Raw genomic sequence first — 21,896 nt, 5'->3', positions numbered from 1 at the left:
GATGTGTCTGAAGTCTCGAAGCTTGACTTCCCTACGTTTCTCCTACAAATGGGCCTTGAGCTTGTTTGGAGGTTCTAGCAGGGTAGCAGCTACTTCTATACCAACGATGCTCGTCCGTCTAGGAACCTGTCCTCTTCCACCGAGCGCGGAGCTTCGGGAGGGACGCACATGGAGTGGTGAGGGAGGAAGGGGACACCCGCCTAGCCAGCCAGATCAGCCGAATCAACCCTAGCGATCAATGGGGTGACAGATGTCGCAGCCAGATCGCCCTCACATCCAAAACTAGACGCTCGCAAGCTTGGTTTATATACGGGGAGAAACTCACAGATTTCTCGATGATGGTAAGCTCTATGTGCGCATGTGTATTTTTTTGACGCATATTAATCCAGAAGTCCAAGACATAAAAGGCATATATGCAATGCGTTTAGGTTTTTAAGTTATTTTAAAAAACATAGTTAGTAAAGCAAACAGTTTTCAGTTCTCCCAGCAGCCTTTGGGGTTCATGTAAATATTTGGACAACCATTGGATTAGATTCCACACCAGTCCGCCCACTGTGGTGTGGTTCATCAAAGCGTTAAACGCTAGGGGGCACTGCGGAGCGCTGGAGTATATGCACATTGAGTGCAGCGTGTGTGTATAAAAACCGCCGTGGTGAAATAACTGGACGTTATTTATGGATTATGAGCTTTATTCTCTATACAGATAAAGAAAATGCACAAGAATGCGTACGTTTTGGGATTTTATTCTTTTTAATTGGTGCATTTAACATAATGTTATTCAACAGTTCCGTTCTGACGCCTGTAGATGGTGCACTAAGGAACATAAAATTAGTGCGTTCTATTCTCACCATTTTAGATAGATAGATAGATAGATAGATAGATAGATAGATAGATAGATAGATAGATAGATAGATAGATAGATAGGCAGACAGACAGACAGACAGATAGATAGGCAGACAGACAGACAGACAGACAGACAGACAGACAGACAGACAGACAGACAGATAGATAGATAGACAGACAGACAGACAGACAGACAGATAGATAGATAGATAGATAGATAGATAGATAGATAGTGTGAACTGCAGCATTGTGCAAACTGAGAAGAGCAGATTAATATGTAAATATATGTGCAGCCAATAAATATAAAGTCTGTTGGAGGTGAAAAATGTACAGTAGCTGTTGATAATATAAATGTATATAAATATATGTATATAAATATACCAATAGACAGTGTCCCAAAGCAGCTTCACAGAGATGAATAGGTTATAAAACATGAACTTACATGTTACCTATGTTAGTGTCTAGAAGTTTCACCCTTATAATTTCCCTAATGGATGAGACAGTGGTGACAATGGCAGGGAAAAACTACCTCAGATTATACGATGAAGAATTTGTATGAGGAAGTGTATTGTTTAGTAATGGGTTCTTAAATGCAGAACTGTTCATGCAAATTGCAGAGCCATCGTGTGTAAAAAGGCTCATTTTAATAGCTTGCGTACTTGGTCAGGTATTAAGGAAATGTTTTGCAAACAGTTAATAAAAAGGTATTTATGTCACAAAATAAATAAATAAATAAATAAATAAATAAATAAATAAATATATATATATATATATATATATATATATATATATATATATATATATATATATATATATAAAATCAAGTAGACTATGTTATGCTGTAATAACTGTATAGCATTTGTTTGATCTATTTAACATTATCCCCTGTTAGACAAACTAAATAAAACTGCTAATCATTAAAAATTATCAGTAACTAAAAGAAATTTAAAAAAAAAAAAATTAACCAGCTTATATTGTCGGGAATGAAAAAAAGTATATGGCACCACTAAACAAACCGTTTATGATTGTGCAAAATTAGATACAGCTGTGTTTCACAATTAAAACAGTCCCTGGTTGCAAAAAAAAAGCCAATTTAATAAACACTACAAAAACACTGACGCTCTCACGTGACCCTTATTCCCTGCCGAGCTGTTTGTTCTGCACGTCAAAGGCGGCATCGGTCACGTGATCATTTTCCCCGCCTTGCAATTGGTCGCTCAGGTTAGTATTACACAACATCCCGTACTTTTATATGTGGCTTGTAGACTTCCTGCAGAGACTCGAAGAAAAGCAGAGGTTACAATTTTCTATTGGACAAAAACGATTTGTTGAAAATGTCAGGAAAGGTTGTGCTTTATTATTTTAATGGAAGAGGGAAAATGGAGTCGATACGGTGGCTTTTAGCTGTTGCTGGTGTTGAGGTTTGTGCAACAGACTTTTACACGCTTTCTGCATAAAGTTCAGGTTATATAATATCACGTTATTTCAAAACAAGATCACGATATTATTGTTTCTTTTTTATTTTTTGTGCATTTACAGTTCGAGGAAGTTTATCTGACCACCAGAGAGCAGTACCAGAAGTTGGTGGACGGTATGTTTTACTGATTTACAGTGTTTATTTCAATAAATGTTTTCTGACTTGTTTTGCAGCTGCTTTTGCATCTGTAAATATGCGGTGCAGGCAGGTGAGGGAGGTGAGACAGGTGAGAGAGGTGAGGCAGGTGAGAGAGGTGAGGCAGGTAAGAGAGGTGAGGCAGGTGAGAGAGGTGAGGCAGGTGAGAGAGGTGAGGCAGGTGAGAGAGGTGAGGCAGGTGAGACAGGTGAGACAGGGGTGAGACAGGTGAGGTTTATTTCAATAGAAATAAATGTAAAATCTGTTATAAATGGCATGTTTCTGTAAATCTGTCAGTTTTTATTGCCAAAATCACAAAAAAATCGGCCTCACCTGGGATTGTGCAACTCCTTCACACATGAACTGAGCGGGAGAATAAGAGCATCCTTTGTTTATTGTATATACTGTTTGTGGACCTCTTATTTACTTGTCATCGCCTTCCATAACCTAAGAAAATTATTTCATAAATTGCAATAAAAGGGAGCATGAGACGCAGCTATTCCCCCTGCCGCATGGGGGCGTCCGAGAGCCCAAGTACTGATTGTATGACCCCAAATAGCATTGCCTAATCATACAAAGTTATTGAGAATTTATTTGATCTCTTTGGTGGTTCATATAAGTGTAAATCTGGGATATATTCAGTGCTAAAAAAAAAATATGGAAGCAAATTATAGGAAGGTAAGAAGGAAACATTTGTTGCAACGAGGGACAATTTTAGAAATTCAAAGAATATTACCTAAATTACTGATTGGTATTTTATGAATGGCTTCTATTTTCATATGAAATAACCTGAAGTGAATGAATAAATGAAAAATAGAAGAAATAGCATGTACCAAAACTAATGTACAAATAATAAAGCATTAATTAATGTATTATTGACTTACACTTATTATGGGTTTAAAAAAAATATATTTAAAGTCGGGAATGAAAAAACAGAGTGTTTGGCACCAGTAAATGAGCTAATTATGGTTGTACACCTTTGGCTACAAATGTCTTTCACAGTCCCTGCTTGCAAAAAAAAAAAAAAAAAAAATACTAATAAACATCAGATAACAAGATCTGCATTAATTATTTCCTGATCCATCAGATGGAGCACTCATGTTTAATCAAGTTCCCATGGTTGAGATGGATGGAATGAAGCTCATTCAGTCGAAAGCTATCTTGAACTACATCGCTGGGAAATACAACCTGTATGGAAAGAACATTAAAGAGCGTGTTATGTAAGTGTGAGTCGGTGATAAGATGTCTGAATCTAATTGTATCATTGAAGTATGCACTGTATGCATCAGGTTTCTCTGAAACCATATTATAACAGTGTTATTCTTCCTTTCAAGGATTGATATGTACTCTGAAGGTGCTAGGGACATGATGGATATGATATTGATTCTGCCCTTTACACCTGCTGACAAAAAGCAGAGTCAGCTGGATAAAATAGAGAAAAAAGCCAAGGAAAATAGTCTTCCAGCTTATGAAAAGGTATGGAGATCACATTAAGGAGTATGATAAATGTTTTTCATGTGTCATTTCATAGGAAATGTATCTTTACCTTTATGTGTGTGTGTCAACACCATGCCTCGTAGGCTCTTGCTCATAGCCAGTACCTCGTGGGAAACGAGTTGAGTTGTGCAGATGTGCATCTCCTTGAGATGACTCTAATGCTGGAGGAGTTGTTTCCGACCATTCTTTCCACATTCCCTAAAATCCAGGTCAGTTTTATGCAACACACAGATCACAAAGTGACCTTATACTTAGTATACGTTTTTTTAATTAATGGTAGAAGTGCTCATTTAAGTAAAACTGGATGAGTACTTATAACCACTTATAACCACTAAAACCATAGAACAGTTGTTTTCATTTAGAACATCAGTTAAAACTGGTTTGAAAGGGGTTAAAATGGTCTGATAGATAGATAGATAGATAGATAGATAGATAGATAGATAGATAGATAGATTTTTAAAACCCTCATCACCAGTGTTACAGTTCACATGTCTTAATTACATTATCCTGATAAAACAATTTTCCTTTTTGACTGCACGAATGATCACAATTAAATATATTCATTTTAAATGTATGTTTCAGGAATTCCAGAAGAGGATGAAGGCGATTCCAGCCATCAGTAAATTCTTGCAGCCTGGAAGTCAGAGAAAACCTCCTGCTGATGAAGTTTATATAAAAACTGTCATGACTGTGCTGAGCCATCTTTTTATTTAAAAGACAAAACGTGGTTCAGTTACTGATCAATCAAGCGCTTATATGCTTTGCTGTGCCTTGTACAGGAGAGGGATTATGCAAGGCTGGTAATGATACATGAATTCTCATTTACACTGAGGTGTTTTGCCCTTTGGACGTCAGTAAGCATTGAGTTTTTGTTCTATCCAGTGTAGATTTAGATACAAAAATGATCATATATTTGATCTATTTTTGATGTGAGCCTCGTGCATTAAATTGTTTTTTTTTTTTTTAATTATGATCATCTTACACTTGAAGAGTGAATGTTTTGGGCATCATGATTATTTAAATATAATATGCACCTAGTAATTTGTTAAAATGTTCGTCTTTTATTCATTTTGTGAAACTGTGGCCTGTGTGTAATAATAACAAGAAATAAATGCTTCCACGTTAAAATTGAGCACTTTCATTATTTATTTTATTAGATTAAGCATTCATTATGGCATTTTGTAATGTTTACTGAATTTATCTATATATATATATAAAATATTTGGAATGCACAAGCCGAGTGTTCAAAATAACTGACATGATCACATGAACTGTAGAATTGAATCAGTGCATATACTTTAGTTAGAGGTTGATGCAGTGGAATGTGTATATAACAATATTGGCAGGGCAGCTGTAGCTGAATATGCTTCATTTCATGGCCGTGTTCAGAGGATCAGCAGTCGCACGACCATCATGAGGCTGAAATCAGGGCACAGAATGAACTTTGATAAAGTGCTGTTGCAATCATGAGGGTTAAAAGTCTGCAGCAGGCAACAGAAAAAAAAGCAGCTAAACAACATTAACCTATGATTTTATTCTGAAATTGTTTCTCTATAAAAGTAAATGTTAATATTTAAAAATGATTTCTAAACAGAGTTTTAAAAAAATCTATAAATGACAAGTTGATAAAAAACCCATCTAGTTACTTCTCAACCCAATGGTACGTCTATGATAGATTGTTAAATGATGTGCAAGATCTTTTTGAACATATTTAGAGACTTGGAGAATTGATAAGACAAGGGCATTAAACCTGTTCTGGTGGGTAATGACATCCCAGCACCCTACTAATACATTTAGCTGTCATCTATCTGTATTTAACCCCGACATATCACCTGATGGCCATTTAAAGCCAATTCCAAATTTAGGCAACTTTATTGTGATGACAATATTTCAGTACTAATCCTCACCTTAATCCAGCCATAATACCTGCAGGCATTAGTTTTCCAGATTTCTTGAATCTTATTCCCATGACAGCTGCCAGAGCACCAGAAGCAACTAGAGATGAGGAATGAAAGGATGATATACAGAATAAAGATTTTTTTTTTATAAGTTTAAAAACTGTATTTCAAAATCATTGTAATCCACTACAATGTGGGAATTTACCAAGCGAAGTCCATTTATCCTGTGGGTCGAGTGTGATCTTAAAGGCCCCATATGCAGAAATACCACCAAAAAATAATCCCGCAATTAGTGACATCAAGCTTCCTGTTGCAATAAATCAGAAGATTAAAAAACAAACAAGATAAAAAAAAAACATTACAACTGGCATGATCTAGGGTACTTCATTTATATTTATAAAATAGTATACACAATTTAAAAATCTATATGTGTTCAAAAAGTTTAATAAAAAACACACGCATAAAACGCAGTGTATATATAAACATGTCACATTATCCTGCGCATTCATTGTGCCGTAATGACGCTCATCAAAAAAAGTTGCTCCTAATTATCTTAATTGCTGGTTGTTTTTGAATCATTTATTTTGCCGCCTTTTTGGATGCATGACCTTATTTGGCAATATGCTTACGCGATTTTAACTTTTAGAGCAAAACAACCTGACATAAAGGCATTATGTTTTAATATATATAAATACTTAATTGTTGCCTAAACATTTCCGCAACACGATTAATAATAATTATACAAATTATAGAAAAGTGACAACCGGAAATGTCCTGCAGAAGGAGGGAAAACAGGAGCAGATTTATGAAATAAATATAATTATCCATGTTAATTCTTCTCCATGTAAATATTATTAATGCTGTTTGACCAGACTGGGGTTTAAAATTAATATATACAGAACACCTTCTGAATCCTATACACCACTCCTACAAGTATCTGGCAGCCACCAAGATGTCTGTTAAAGTTGAACTGAACATGATCCATATTCGTATGTATGCAGACATGACGCACGGTTCATTCATACTCGAAAAGATTTACCTTTTCTCTTATACCCCATAAATCCACCGAATAAAATAGCAGCTGCATAGCCGAACCCCAACCAGTCAACCGCCATAGTGTACTAAAACAAAAACAATAACAAAAACATTTCATATTAATGCATAACGTCTCAAATATGGTCACTTTAAAAATAATCTTACCAATTATATCCTGTTACTGTTGTCTAAGAAAGTTGCGACTCCCTGGTGCTAATGTTTTCTTGCACTTCCGGGAACGAGGCACGTATTACGTATTACGTCACGCGGAAGTAAACGTCTCCTAAAGACGTATAATTATCATCGATACAAATCCAAAACATGTAAAAGTGGATCATGGGAAATCAGGTAGCAATTAAAGCCATGAATAGGGTGTATAAGCTAGCACGTTACAAATATAAAATCAACCGAAACGTGTCCGTGGATCCGCCATATTGGGAAGGTCAATACTTCCAAGCCAATAAGGTCATGCCAAAGGTCAAGAAGTAACCAATAGGACTCTATTGTTAACAGAGGCCCTCGAGGTTCAAAATTTGCAGTGAGAGACCAGAATCGGCTTTGAGCCCTTTCCTGTTTGCAGTGGTGATAGACAGGTTGACAGACGAGGTCAGACAGGAGTCTTTGTGGACCAGGATCGGCTTTGAGCCCTTTCCTGTTTGCAGTGGTTGACAGACGAGGTCAGGCAGAAGTCTCCGTGGACTATGATGTTTGCAGATGATTTGTGGTGAGAGTAGGGAGTAGGTTGAGAAGAAAGTAATGTAGAGTGTGTTAGAGAAGTGAAGAAAAGAGTGCAGGCAGGGTGGAGTGGGTGGAGAAAAGTGATAGCAGGAGTGATTTGTGATAGAAGAGTATCTGTGAGAGTGAAAGGGAAAGTTTATAGGACTGTGGTGAGACCTGAGATGTATGGTTTAGAGACAGTGGCATTGATTAAAAGACAGGAGGTGGAGCTGGAGGTAGCAGAGCTGAAGATGTTGAGAATTTCATTTCTAGTAATGGCGATGGACAGGGTTAGAAATAAGTTTATTAGAGGCACAGTTTGCCACCTTTATCAAGGTGTTATTTAAGCACTACAGTTCATTTTAAAATAAATGGTATGTGAATTTTGAGCATTACATGACCAGGTGACCGAATACATTTGGTAATATAGTGTATATGCAGGTATTTATTTATTTATTTATTTATGTACATGTTGTTGAAGAAAGGGTGACAGTCCATTGGTATGCAATTAAAAATTCTAACTGTGTGTCAATTTCTGTGCCACTTTTAATGTCTTAAGAGAACACAGTTAGATATTTTTCTTCTCACAATTGTAACACTTTTAACGTTCTCACACTTTTTTTTTTTTTTTACTCCTGAATACTCCACACTCAAGCAAATCAATGACTTACACCCACCCATTTCCCTCAGCACATTCACACATCTGTATTTGGCACACAGGTCAATCAGGCATTAGAAAAGTCTGTATTGACTCTCCAGCATTAACATTTCTTTTCTTTCTCTCTCTCTCTCTCTCCTTTAACCGGTTATTCAGCATATTTTGTATCTGTCATACCTTTAATGGCATGTCTGGTTGGTAAAGTATATTGAGGATGTCGTTTCTCAGTAACTCATTAAAGGCTGAGAATCCACTCAAATTGACGAGCTTCAATAAACCTGAGAATTGAACTATCACCCAGCTCGCCGTTTTATCACCTGGAACTGACAATAATGTAATTAAGTTTGCTTTTCGCAGCAGACCAAAATGTTGTAAAACAGATTGCATGCTGTTTAACAGTTTACAGGGTAAATACGTCTTTAACGTCAGTATTCTCTCATTTAGTTGAATTAGTGATGAAAGATACTGTATATTAATGTTAAATATCAATGAGAGCACAACAAGCCTCAAAACTGCAGTGATAAATGTATTTTGTACCATTTGAGATTATTATTGGATTTTTATGCAATAAATTATTTTATGTACCACACTTATAATAGTCATAAAGGACTGTATAAAAATTCTACAGACTTCTGGGTCAATATTTTGTTCCACTAAATGTAGAGGATATTTCTGGGATCTGTTTTGCACAGAATGATACAGACATTTGCACATTTGTCTCTTGGAATAACTGCTCAGTTTGAATGTAGACCATTAATGAACATCATAATCCCAAAACCTGCATTTGATTCTCAATCTGACTGAGTGAAGGACTACGGTTCTTAGATTCGACCTAATCCAGGGTTGCTTTGGCACCATGCAATTTGTCGTTCAATTAGAATATAAACACCCAGTCCTGACTCATGCCTCTTGAGGATTCTTCTGTATCTGAGCTCATCCATCTTCCCTACCTATTTTCTAGGGCTGGCTGATCATGACATGATGTTACCACAACCATGCTTCACAGCTCTTCGAGATTTCTTTTTAAAATTCTGGAACATTTCAGATATTAAAAGCCGGTATGTATATGCACATCAATAACAAGCAAAAGTCGTGGCATTAGAAATTCAGTTTATTGTTTTATTATTTCAAAAGCAATGACAAAAGTGTCATACATTTCAGATATGGCCTTTCGCCGACTCTACAGTTTGTTGTGGTTCGAAAATGTTGTTATATTAATATGGCTATTGCAGTAACACTCTTGCGACACGTACCGAAAGATTAGACGTAAAAGCAGCACCAAATTCTGTGATGTGAGAAGAGATGTGGGGCAGAGGGGCAGTAATCAGTAACGCACACAGGCCTCTAAAGTTAACAAAAACAGGTAATGTTTGCTTTCTTATACACAAGATAATGAATACCACAGTGTTATACTGATGGGAAAAAAAGCAATAGTATTATCATAAGAAGAAGAAAACAACAGTGACAGACTGCATACTGTGATGGCACACTATTTAACCCTTAGCAGCAGCAGCAGCAGCAGCAGCAGCATAGACCCATCAATTAGGTTCTGGTTTTCCCTATTTGGTTAGATCTTTCAGCTCACAGTGAGGGTACACACATCTCCAAACTTCTTATGTCATGAGAAGGAGCTTTTTTTTGTCTCCCAATGACTCTTAAAATAATCTGTGGGATTTACCGGATCAAGTGTAGATCTGCTCGCTAATGACCAACGTCATCAGGGTTCTCTGCATGGAATATATGAACATCTCACAACATCACAGACTCATTTGCACACATCAGCCTCTCGTTAACTCCCCGCGGTTCTTACGTTCTAACTTTTCCTGTTTTCGTCCTGATTCATGTTCCTGTTATTGTTGTTTTTTTTTTTTCCTTCATTTGTTTATTGTGTTGTTATTTACGTAATAAGGATTGGAACGCTAGGTCAATTTTCCCATCACTGTACTGTACATTTAACACTAAGATCATCATCCACAACAGTTCTTTACATTTATGAGAGAATATGATGGTTATATTATGAAGTAATATTGTAAAATCTTTAAAACTAATTTTGAGATTTTAACATTATGGCCCAAATCACCTTCAGAACCAGTGGTCCTTTAGATATAACTTTCATTTAATGAAATGCTGATAGACGGATTCTTTCATCAGTGATATCACTTTTAGTAAATTACGTCCCAATAAACTAGAAGCAGTCATCAATTTTAAATAGAGAAATAAAACACATTTAAATAAGACAAATTGCAGGATGGATAGAATAAAGGCAAATGCATGCACAATTAAACAACAGATCACCAAGCGCAATTCTTCACTCATCAACCATTCAGGAGCTTCATTTATCAGACATTTTACATGCGGTTCACGTTTTTTACGTTTCAAAAGCTTTTTGGGAAAACCTATCCATTTTCAGAATGGGTTATTTATATTTTTTTTTCAAGAAAGCATTCACACTGCACGCCACTACATAATTACATAATTTGTGGATAAACATTAAGAGGTAGACTTTTCTCACTTTTTTTTTTTTTGTTGTTGTTGTGATATACAGGAATAAATTTGCTACATCGTGAATAAATTTCAAAATAATTGAACAAACAACTACAATGTATGACGAATCCAAAAGATTCCAAGAGTTTTGATTTAAGTTTGTTTATGCAAATCTGTCCAACCTGAACACAACTTTCAGGTAGTATTTTGTGAAGAATACATAGTAACTAACTGATGGGAGAACTTTAAAAAAAAATCGTGTTAATTAATTAATGATTCGTTAATTAATCAGTTTTCATGCAGTCACCACTTCGTTCTTAATAACTTTCATGAACCTGGAATTCACATTCTGTAAATTTCACACCTTGAAAGAACAAACATGTTCTTAATTAGGTTTATAAGTAATCGGTCTGGTTTGAATAATTTTCAATTGCCTTCTTTCACTGTTTGAAAAATGTGATTTATGTTTTACTCAGAAACTGATACTTGAAAACAACTTCAACCAACACTTTAATAGGATCACATGCACTCCTGCTCATTCATGAAGCAGCAGCACCAATTATATCAATAAGATTTCCAATTAAATTAAATTCAGCAGACGACTACACTGGGTTTTACTCCTGGCAGCCATGGAAAGGAAACCAACGCTACAGTGTGCATGAGCTCACCGAACAGAAAAAAGATTTAACACTGAGAATTTTTCTTATTCACATGTTGCACATTTAAGAAGCTGCAAGTTCCTGCGTGCTTTTACGCATTGTTCTTCTGCCGAAGGATTTCCTTCCGATCGTTTTTTTAATATATGCCTCAACTGATACAGATATCAGAATAATATTCTTCCACGGACATTTAAAAGAGTGTAAAAATGTCGACATGTAAGCGGGAAATTGCATAATAGCGTAATACTGGTAACGCCACTAGAAAGAAAAAAAAACGTCCCACAGCTAAGCAGAACCTTCGACGTGTTAAAGGCACTCGCTATATTGATCAAATGGCATCAACTAAATTATTAATAATTGTATTCTCCAAGTCCAGTTTTTTTTTTTTTTTTTTTTTGCATCGGCAGAAACCATTACATTAACGTTATTTTATCGTTGCTTGCAAAACATACGAACGTCTATACAACACGTTTTTGTCAACAACCAAATAACGGAAAAATGCGATTGAGGTAACCGGGTTCGTTTTTTTTGGACGTTAAAGGCAGAGTACAGTGAAATGCTTCTCTGTTGCATTTTACTGCATATATATTTATTAGATAGGTATTTAGTGACAATATATTGCTCCTGCATCCTGAAGTTTGGCAATATTGTTTAAACGAACAATTTGTGCAAAGAAACAAAACAAAAAAACCTAGCAAAAAACAAAAATTACTGATCAAAATAAAGAAATAAAGCACACGCAGCGTGTAAACCAATCAAAATATCATGCAAAAAAACAAACATCTCAAAATCTCAACCGAGCCCGATTACAAATTAAGTTTTAATGCAAAAAGTAAAAAAAAAAATCAAATCAAAACAAAAAAAAATGCAATTAATAATAATGCAATAAATGCAATAAAAATATATCTTTACCAATCCTTTGTGTAAGCTTTTCAACCCCACTAAAAATTCAGCTCACAACAGTAAGATAACCTACATCATAGACTCTGAACTGAAAACGTTAAAACCAAACAAAGCCTTTGAGAAAAAAAGATGCAGTGAACCCTTTCGCCAGAAAAAAACTCTTGGCCCTACAAACACCTCCAAGATGTGACCGCACGAGGTCTAATCAGAACCTCTCTCTTCTCCTCTCCTCTCCTCTCCTCGATCGAACCAGCTCCTGTCTCCCCTCACGCTGACGCAAGATGGCTAGACGTCGGTGGTTTCTTTTTTTTTTTTCACGGACGTATATAAACCCACAGCCATCCCAAAAAAGTCCCATAGATCCACGTTTTCACGTAGAGTTTTCTACCTGACTCGGTGAAGAGCACCGGCAACGTGAGGCTGCTCAACACCAGTAGAGAAGGCAGCGTTTTTTTGAGGCTGAGAAGTGACCTTCGACTTTCTCCTGGAAACTTGCACCTTACTTTGGGATCCTCAGACTCGTAGAAGGACGTCAGCAACCTCAAATAAAACAAAACGTTTTCTTATGATGCGATTTCTGCAAACCACTAAAACAGCAAGACTGGGCACACGAGAGAAAAAAAAAGGAAAAAAAGAAAGAAAGACTTACTTATCCTTCATCTCAAATCTATCATGAAGCCACCTGCGGAAAAAAACAGGTTCTAGGGGGATCTCCCTCATGTCCAGGCGCTCGAAGTAAATGTGCACCCTGGGGCATTCTTTACAAAGGAACTCTATTAACAAGACAAATTTTTATAAAAAAACAGCAAATAAGTAAATATCTTTTAGAATTGTGTCATTTTATTTCATTTTATTAAATACCGCTGATTTACTATAAAAAAAGCAAATACAATATAAAGCCACTGGGTGGCGCTGTTGAGTGTAATTAGATTTAAATGAAACACCACTGCAGCAAGTTTCAGTAAAACAACTAAATGTGAATGGATGTGATCTCGAACAAAATCTACAATTTTTTTTTGTTATGTTGGCTAGTTGACTATAACTGTTATTATAATTAATAATATTCATAATAATAATAATAATAATAATAATAAATAAGTTACTAATATTAGCCTGGTTATGAAACGTAATATAATCCGAGTAAAGGTTACTCAACATCCTTACAGTATAATGAATATAAAAAAACAGATTCATGTCATGCAGACAAACCGTAACAAGCTACTAATCAAGATATAAATATATTAAAATAATACCTGACTCACCCTTACACAACCGCTAAAGCACATGATTAACACATAAAGAATGTCAGTTGTATCAATAACATGACTTAGATGCCATTGCTGTTTATTCCTGTCGGAAAACAGGATGTTTTTTTTTTTTTGCACAACAAGTGATGGCTTTAATGTTTTTGGGAACACCAAGGCACGGGAAGATAGCACGCCATAACTTCCTGTTTATAGGAAGCAACAGGAAATCCATATTTATGTATTCTAGGAACCTGATTGTACTTGGAATTAACAAACATTTACAGGCAATAATATGCCCCCTTTTGTTTTTTTTTATATAGATCTTATTACGTATTCAAAGTGTGTGAAATGTGTCACGGTACCGGGCATTGAAGGGGCAGAGCGTCTTTTCCCATCCGCACTCAGCGTCCCTTCGTATGCCACCGTGACATCGTAAACTGCGTCCAGGTGCTCCTTCATGCAGTCTATTGCTACGTGCGATGCCTTCATTCTCGGTGTCAGAATGTGTTTTAGTACTGAAAGACCTACGAGAGTCATAAAAAAAAAAAAAATACGTTCTCTTAGTACCGACTTAACGAAGATCGTTAACGAGTTTTTTTTTTAATTATCATTTTTAATCATAATTCAGCAAGTTATAGAGATGCAAGAAATAAAAAGTCAAAAGAAAGGTGTTCTAATTCATTCCAGTGAACCATATTTAGAAGCAATTCAGACCTTTTCGTTAATTGTCCTCAGAATTTTGTCAATTATGTAATTTAATTGCATCATGTAAATAGGAAAATTGAGAATGATTATATAAAAGTGCGCTTGCCTGATTAATTAAATTGTAACCGTATGCAGATTTGAATAAGAGCCGTTTTAAGTAAAAAAATGTTTGAAGCACACCTTCATAATAATCGATACTCTCTGTATAATCAGCTAAATTAAATCCCTCACCTTCCATATATACAACATCTAATCAAATTCATACCACCAAGAACGTTTCGCCCTTGAGGAATGCTGAATAAGACGGCAGACGTTAACCTGATAAAAAGAAAAAAAGAAAAAAACCCTGGCACCTTCTTTGGCTGCAAACGCCTGACTAGCCTTGATCACCTCCTTAAATTCAGGGTTGTAGCGAGTTCCCTCTGGGAATATGACAAGGTACATCTGTGGAGAAAAAGGAATAACAGACCAGAGCACAAACGTTTGACATCTAAAACATAAAATCATAAAGCCTCCCTTTGGAATTGATGCCATCGCTCGGAAATGTTCAATATTTTAGTGACAGAAGACAGAAGTCGTTGATTGACCCAATCAACCGTCACAAATAGTGTCATGGGAAAAATTTGGGAATAATCCTATATTTTTAGTCAGTCAAAGAAACTTCTGAGAAATCATATAAACTGTTAAGGATATAGTGATGGCTAAATACGACACTTTATACTGAGAAAAAAAATGTGGTTATGCTTTCACTGGTGTGCATGTGCGGTTATATTTAGAAACATTTAGAGCGCAACAACTTCTAAAAAACCACAAAGACCTGAAAGCTTTCAGAGAAGCGTGCATGTTGGTTTGCAATTTTGTCTTTTTTTGTTTGCATAAAGCTGCTTTTTCAGGGGAGGGATTGCATGCCTTAACTTACTCATTTTACTCACTATCTTTGTTCAGTGTTATTTTTAGAATGAAGAGCAAATTCTATTATGCAGAATATTGAGATGCACTCCATTGTTACAGAATCGAATCAGAAAAACAGTCTACATTAAATATGTTGAGCTGCAAGTTATGGTAGGATTTGCATAAAAAAAAAAAAAAAAAAAATCGTTCTCTTAGTACCGACTTAACGAAGATCGTTAACGAGTTTTTTTTTTAATTATCATTTTTAATCATAATTCAGCAAGTTATAGAGATGCAAGAAATAAAAAGTCAAAAGAAAGGTGTTCTAATTCATTCCAGTGAACCATATTTAGAAGCAATTCAGACCTTTTCGTTAATTGTCCTCAGAATTTTGTCAATTATGTAATTTAATTGCATCATGTAAATAGGAAAATTGAGAATGATTATATAAAAGTGCGCTTGCCTGATTAATTAAATTGTAACCGTATGCAGATTTGAATAAGAGCCGTTTTAAGTAAAAAAATGTTTGAAGCACACCTTCATAATAATCGATACTCTCTGTATAATCAGCTAAATTAAATCCCTCACCTTCCATATATACAACATCTAATCAAATTCATACCACCAAGAACGTTTCGCCTTGAGGAATGCTGAATAAGACGGCAGACGTTAACCTGATAAAAAGAAAAAAAGAAAAAAACCCTGGCACCTTCTTTGGCTGCAAACGCCTGACTAGCCTTGATCACCTCCTTAAATTCAGGGTTGTAGCGAGTTCCCTCTGGGAATATGACAAGGTACATCTGTGGAGAAAAAGGAATAACAGACCAGAGCACAAACGTTTGACATCTAAAACATAAAATCATAAAGCCTCCCTTTGGAATTGATGCCATCGCTCGGAAATGTTCAATATTTTAGTGACAGAAGACAGAAGTCGTTGATTGACCCAATCAACCGTCACAAATAGTGTCATGGGAAAAATTTGGGAATAATCCTATATTTTTAGTCAGTCAAAGAAACTTCTGAGAAATCATATAAACTGTTAAGGATATAGTGATGGCTAAATACGACACTTTATACTGAGAAAAAAAAAAATGTGGTTATGCTTTCACTGGTGTGCATGTGCCGGTTATATTTAGAAACATTTAGAGCGCAACAACTTCTAAAAAACCACAAAGACCTGAAAGCTTTCAGAGAAGCGTGCATGTTGGTTTGCAATTTTGTCTTTTTTTGTTTGCATAAAGCTGCTTTTTCAGGGGAGGGATTGCATGCCTTAACTTACTCATTTTACTCACTATCTTTGTTCAGTGTTATTTTTAGAATGAAGAGCAAATTCTATTATGCAGAATATTGAGATGCACTCCATTGTTACAGAATCGAATCAGAAAAACAGTCTACATTAAATATGTTGAGCTGCAAGTTATGGTAGGATTTGCATAAAAAAAAAAAAAAACAGCTTGTGTTGCATATAAAAGAAGCGTGTGTCAATAAAGAAACACACGGCATACTTTTTACACGCTTTATATTATATTATATTAACGGTGTGTATCGTCTGTGAAATCCCTAGTTATCAAATTGTTATTTGTCCCAAAAAAAATGATAAATTAATCAATATAATAAAATATATAAGTATAAAGAGTATTAAGGTATAATAATATGTAGAACTAAGTATAAAAATAGATTTAAAAAATTATAAATATAGATATATATACAGTACAGACCAAAAGTTTGGACACACCTTCTCATTCAAAGAGTTTTCTTTATTTTCATGACTATGAAAATTGTAGAGTCACACTGAAGGCATCAAGGGCTATTTGACCAAGAAGGAGAGTGATGGGGTGCTGCGCCAGATGACCTGGCCTCCACAGTCACCGGACCTGAACCCAATCGAGATGGTTTAGGGGTGAGCTGGACCGCAGAGTGAAGGCAAAAGGGCCAACAAGTGCCAAGCATCTCTCGGGGAACTCCTTCAAGACTGTTGGAAGACCATTTCAGGTGACTACCTCTTGAAGCTCATCAAGAGAATGCCAAGAGTGTGCAAAGCAGTAATTAAAGCAAAAGGTGGCTACTTTGAAGAACCTAGAATATGACATTTTTCAGTTGTTTCACACTTTTTTGTTATGTATATAATTCCATATATAATTCCACATGTGTTAATTCATAGTTTTGATGCCTTCAGTGTGAATCTACAATTTTCATAGTCATGAAAATAAAGAAAACTCTTTGAATGAGAAGGTGTGTCCAAACTTTTGGTCTGTACTGTATATATAATGTACTGTAAATATAATGATAATTATATACAAATTATCATTCGTCCCTTTTTTTTTTTAAACCATATTATCATATCTCTCAATTTTAATGACTAAAAGCTCCAGTGTAATGCATGCTCACCGGTGCTCCTACATCCATCTGAGAGCGGAGTTTCCTTCTCATGGCCTTTTCATCAAACTTGGCACTCCGCTTGACGTAAACACCACCATGCTTTACGAGAAAAAACAACAACAATCTCAATAACGTTTTACCAAACGCCATTTAATAAAAGAATGAAATATCACAAGTAGGCACACAGTACCTGAGAGAAATACCAGCCGTACAACGGAAGCCACTTCAGACCATCTTTCAACACGTATCTCACATGGCCGAGCGCGTTTTGGCGAATCGCCAGCATGTCGGCGACGATCCAATCCGCTATAACACAGAAATTAATATTCAATCAGTCATAGAATATCCGAGACATAATGTTTACTACTGATATATCGGATATTAATATTTAATGTAGTCCAGCCTGTCTACAAAATAATCAATATGCTCTGGACCAAGAATTACCTGTGGATTGATGGTTGGAGAGATAGAGAACATTCTCCTTCTTCTTTGGTATGTCTCCATAAATAATAATCTGTGTAATGAATAAAACACACTACATGAGAACGCAGGAATAAAAACAACACGTCTGCCAAAAAAATTCAACAAAAATACACACACACGAGAGCACAAATATCCGCACAAGGATCTTTTCACTTACAACGTTCTCAAGCATATAAACGATCTCTCCATGTGCTTATTATTAAACGTCACATACTGTGAAGCTTCTCCATAAACCCATCAGGTGTGCCACTTCATATGTCCTTGTGTAACCTGCACGGTTTATTGGAGCAGCAGTGATTTACACAATCGTGTGTTAAGTGTTGCAAAATAATCCTACGCTTGTGTAATCGAGTTGCGTAAAGGCTACACAATATGTGGCCTCCAAAATTCCTGTCATGGAAAGAGGTCCTACAAAGGTTCATAAATTCTAATGAAACTATTGTTCTGTCTATTAAACGACAAAGATTGTGTTTCTAGTAACGTACCACTCACTGGAAATGTCCTGCTCTGACTCAAACCCTAAAACTCTACTTGCTAATAAACTTCATCTCATTTCTACATAAATATCAAACCCTTTTTTTTACATTTATAATGGATGGATTAAAAGGTGAAAGATCTTTGCATATCCTGCTCCGATTCCCTTTATCACGTAGCCCTAATTAACTATTGGCCAACATTGATAAGGAGAAATGAACATTTCATATCTCCAGATGTGCAATTATGGTGGCTCACACCTTCATGCGAGTGTTTAAGTGTGTTGCAAGACAACTGAACTTGTTCTGCAGGTCGTTCAGCCTGATCTGCATTACAGCCTGAGAAGCAGGTGTACGTTAATCTTCAGTTTATGGATGGAGCACAGAGTCATGTTGAAGGCTCTGGCATGGAAAAGCTGATGCTGGATCTGTGATGATCACAAATGTTGATGTGCTCAGTAGCTCCTTGTTTTATAACCATATAGACTGTATAAGACTGTAGAAAGAACATTACTTATAATCTTATACTCCAGTGCTCATGTTAGTTCTCTCTCTCCAGTGTTCTGTAGTGTTGAAAGATTTATGATCACACTCTTGATGTCACCCAAATGAGGATGGGTTCCCCTTTTAAGTCTGGTTCCTCTCAAGGTTTCTTCCTCATAACATCTAAGGGAGTTTTTCCTTGCCACAGTCGCCACGGCTGCTCATCAGGGATAAATGCACACCATTCACCTTAACTGTTGATTTCTGTAAAGCTGCTTAGAGACAATGTCTGTTGTGAAAAGCTACTTGACTTGACTTATAACAGGACCGAGAGAGAAAAAGAAAACTTCCTCATTATTATAAGTAGAAACTGGAGACTCCCAAACCTCTAACAATTACGTGTTAATAATAAACAAAAAAATGTTGATGGATTATTAATACATCAGTTTCGAGACTCCAACATGGTATCAGTTGCCTTAGATCTTAACACCAACACATTGACCTATAATTTACCTGGAACGGTTTGGATTTTACACATAAGATTGTGTTTGTTTAAGTATCGCGATAACGATTAGTGATGTATTTTGCAACCCTTCTTTAAATAAAAAAAAATATAAAAATTAAACTAATAAAGAAGATTTAGCCTACAAAACCTGAGTTTAAGATCTGGGATCTTTGTTCAAAAATAAACAATGAGTTATAATGTTTATAAGAAATAATAGAATATAATAAAAAATAAAAATAAAAACCTGCTGGTGATGTTCTTAAAGTGGGAAGATTTTTCTCTTTTTTTTGTTCTTTTTTTTTTTGTTGGAATGACAGATTCAGTGAACTCACCTCCACCCCAGTGTAATTCTCGAAGAAGAACAGAACCATGCTTTGGTACACTGTGTACAAGTGATCGTCCACGATGTGGTACAACCTGGTGGGTAGGAGCGTGGAGAGGAACCTCCACGCGCCCCAGGAGAGCAGGTACACCGGCGCAGTGCCCAGCATGACCGCAGCCGGAATGCAGTAGCGCAAAGAATACGTGTGGACGACCAACGACAGCAGCATGTTTAACACGCACAAATAAATATGCAACACAAGTCGTAGAGTCCAGACGAATCCCCTGGATGCAAAAGGCGCAGAGAGGCTTTACACAGTGTCCGGAAACTGGAGCTTTCACCTGCTACAACCAGATTGGTTCACACGCTGTTCAGAAACGTACAAAGTTTCAGCTGTCATGGTGTAATATAAAAATATATATATTACTAAAATATATGACACAAAGTGGACACGCCAGACGCTCAGTGCAGAGGCATGCGCCTGTCAAACCTGCTGCAGTGCGACTCTATAGCAAGTTTTACGGTAATCACAAGGTTGCTTTTGATGGACGCTTGGAAAGTTCACCCACACTCTGTTATTAATATTAATCACTATAGATTCACTAAACATTTCATAACAGCAAAATGCTTATATTTAGATGTGTCCAACGATGCAATTACACCTTTAAAAAACAATTGCCACCTCTAAAATTTCTACTTATCCGTGTTTGATATTTACCGTAAAATCAGGTATAGACTCGCATATCAGTTTCTCCTAGGGAGAGGCGCTAACGTAAAAGCTACCGAGTCGAGCTCGAAACTCAAAAAGCAGGATGTCTGAATAACACCAGAGGATGTCGCTTTAGAGGTCGATATACTCATGCGCACACTAGTTTTTTGTGTCAGAAAAAAATAATCGTACAAATCTATTTGTCTACTCTCCCTTTACCAAAGTCACGCTACACTCCATATTGCACTCTGACGTCAACGACTCGGTAGTATCGCGCTCGCTGATTGGTGGAAGCGCTTGCTCTTGGTGGACTAGTTGTTACGGTAAGGGCTGTGTTCCAAATGTTTCAACACTCAACACCTAGGGTGCACTAGCCGTGATTTCTTACTCTAGAATAAAGCGGATAAAAGATTACACACACTCTTAGAGTGAAGGTCTAAATTCATACTTCTACACAGGCCTGTTAATGACAGCATGAACGTAAATGAAGAACTTTTTGTGAACGTTTTGTATGTTGTGTACTTGTGTATAAAGCAGGAAGGCATTTGGGATTCAACCAAAGACACGCCCCTTTTTTCGAATCCACAGCAAACACGTGAAAGGAAACCGACTGGTCTGGGCTGCAGCTTAAACCCCATATTAACGTATTAATGCAGAGGGTGAAAAGGTGAAGGTCATGAGATGTCAGTCATCCATCCATCCATCCATCCATTTACATCGTCTTATTCAGCTGGAACATACAAGTATCACATTAGTACTAAATAGTGTGTGTGAGAGAGAGAGAGAGAGAGAGAGAGAGAGAGAGAGAGATTTTAACAGAATGGAGGGAAGGTCAACTAGGGATGGGCAAAACCACTTCATTTCTTTTCGGTCAGATAACAAGTACCTCCAAGGCCCCACATCATCAGTTATTAAAATCGATACCAACATATTTGAAAGCCATCATTAATGATATTAAATAGACAACAATAAGCTGGATTTTATTTATATTTCTGTAATGATTTATCATTTATTTATTTATATTAAACAGACTTTTAACAAAATGAATCTGACGCTGCCCCCCAAGACGTAATAATGAAGGTAACGACGCAGATCAGTGATTGGTCGCTGGAAAACAATGCTACCCAGTGTGTGATTGCTGGTAAATAACAGCGTTGGTTGTTTGGAACAGTGGTGCTAAGTGATTTGTTGCTAGGCTCATTAAAAAATAAATAAATAAAATAGTCAGTAGGTTGGATTATATAGCCTTAGTATGGGCACAGTACTTTATATTTACAGCACACGCATTATATTTACATTTATAGCATTTTCTAGGTCCATTTACCTGAAATGAAATACTTTGATCAATAAACATTATTACTGTAACAAAAAACATTGAACAATAAGAATAATG

At 36.2% G+C, this 21,896-nt stretch overlaps 3 protein-coding genes across 3 annotated transcripts; 1 reads left to right on the top strand and 2 right to left on the bottom strand.

Annotated features, from left to right (window-relative positions):
* The first annotated feature begins 2,064 nt into the window (after positions 1-2,064).
* gsta.1 (glutathione S-transferase, alpha tandem duplicate 1) lies at positions 2,065-5,080 on the top strand. Its single transcript, XM_046836216.1, has 6 exons — positions 2,065-2,264; positions 2,383-2,434; positions 3,543-3,675; positions 3,790-3,931; positions 4,036-4,161; positions 4,535-5,080. Exons 1-6 carry the CDS (start codon positions 2,178-2,180, stop codon positions 4,664-4,666), a joined length of 672 nt encoding a protein of 223 aa, XP_046692172.1. The 5' UTR covers positions 2,065-2,177; the 3' UTR covers positions 4,667-5,080.
* On the bottom strand, positions 4,874-7,279 carry tmem14a (transmembrane protein 14A). Its single transcript, XM_046836230.1, has 5 exons — positions 7,051-7,279; positions 6,890-6,971; positions 6,056-6,157; positions 5,860-5,947; positions 4,874-5,371 (listed from the first exon to the last, which is right to left on the bottom strand). Exons 2-5 carry the CDS (start codon positions 6,963-6,965, stop codon positions 5,338-5,340), a joined length of 300 nt encoding a protein of 99 aa, XP_046692186.1. The 5' UTR covers positions 6,966-6,971; positions 7,051-7,279; the 3' UTR covers positions 4,874-5,337.
* A 3,958-nt stretch (positions 7,280-11,237) lies between these two features.
* On the bottom strand, positions 11,238-20,790 carry agpat5 (1-acylglycerol-3-phosphate O-acyltransferase 5 (lysophosphatidic acid acyltransferase, epsilon)). The gene is made up of 8 exons (XM_046872612.1): positions 19,805-20,790; positions 17,973-18,042; positions 17,719-17,834; positions 17,538-17,627; positions 15,859-15,949; positions 13,916-14,077; positions 12,956-13,079; positions 11,238-12,846 (listed from the first exon to the last, which is right to left on the bottom strand). Exons 1-8 carry the CDS (start codon positions 20,021-20,023, stop codon positions 12,621-12,623), a joined length of 1,098 nt encoding a protein of 365 aa, XP_046728568.1. The 5' UTR covers positions 20,024-20,790; the 3' UTR covers positions 11,238-12,620.
* Between the last annotated feature and the right edge of the window lie 1,106 nt (positions 20,791-21,896).

The sequence above is a fragment of the Silurus meridionalis genome, chromosome 2, assembly GCF_014805685.1.
Source record: "Silurus meridionalis isolate SWU-2019-XX chromosome 2, ASM1480568v1, whole genome shotgun sequence".
Classification (NCBI taxonomy): Eukaryota; Metazoa; Chordata; class Actinopteri; order Siluriformes; family Siluridae; genus Silurus; species Silurus meridionalis.
This window is presented reverse-complemented; position numbering and strand designations above follow the sequence as displayed.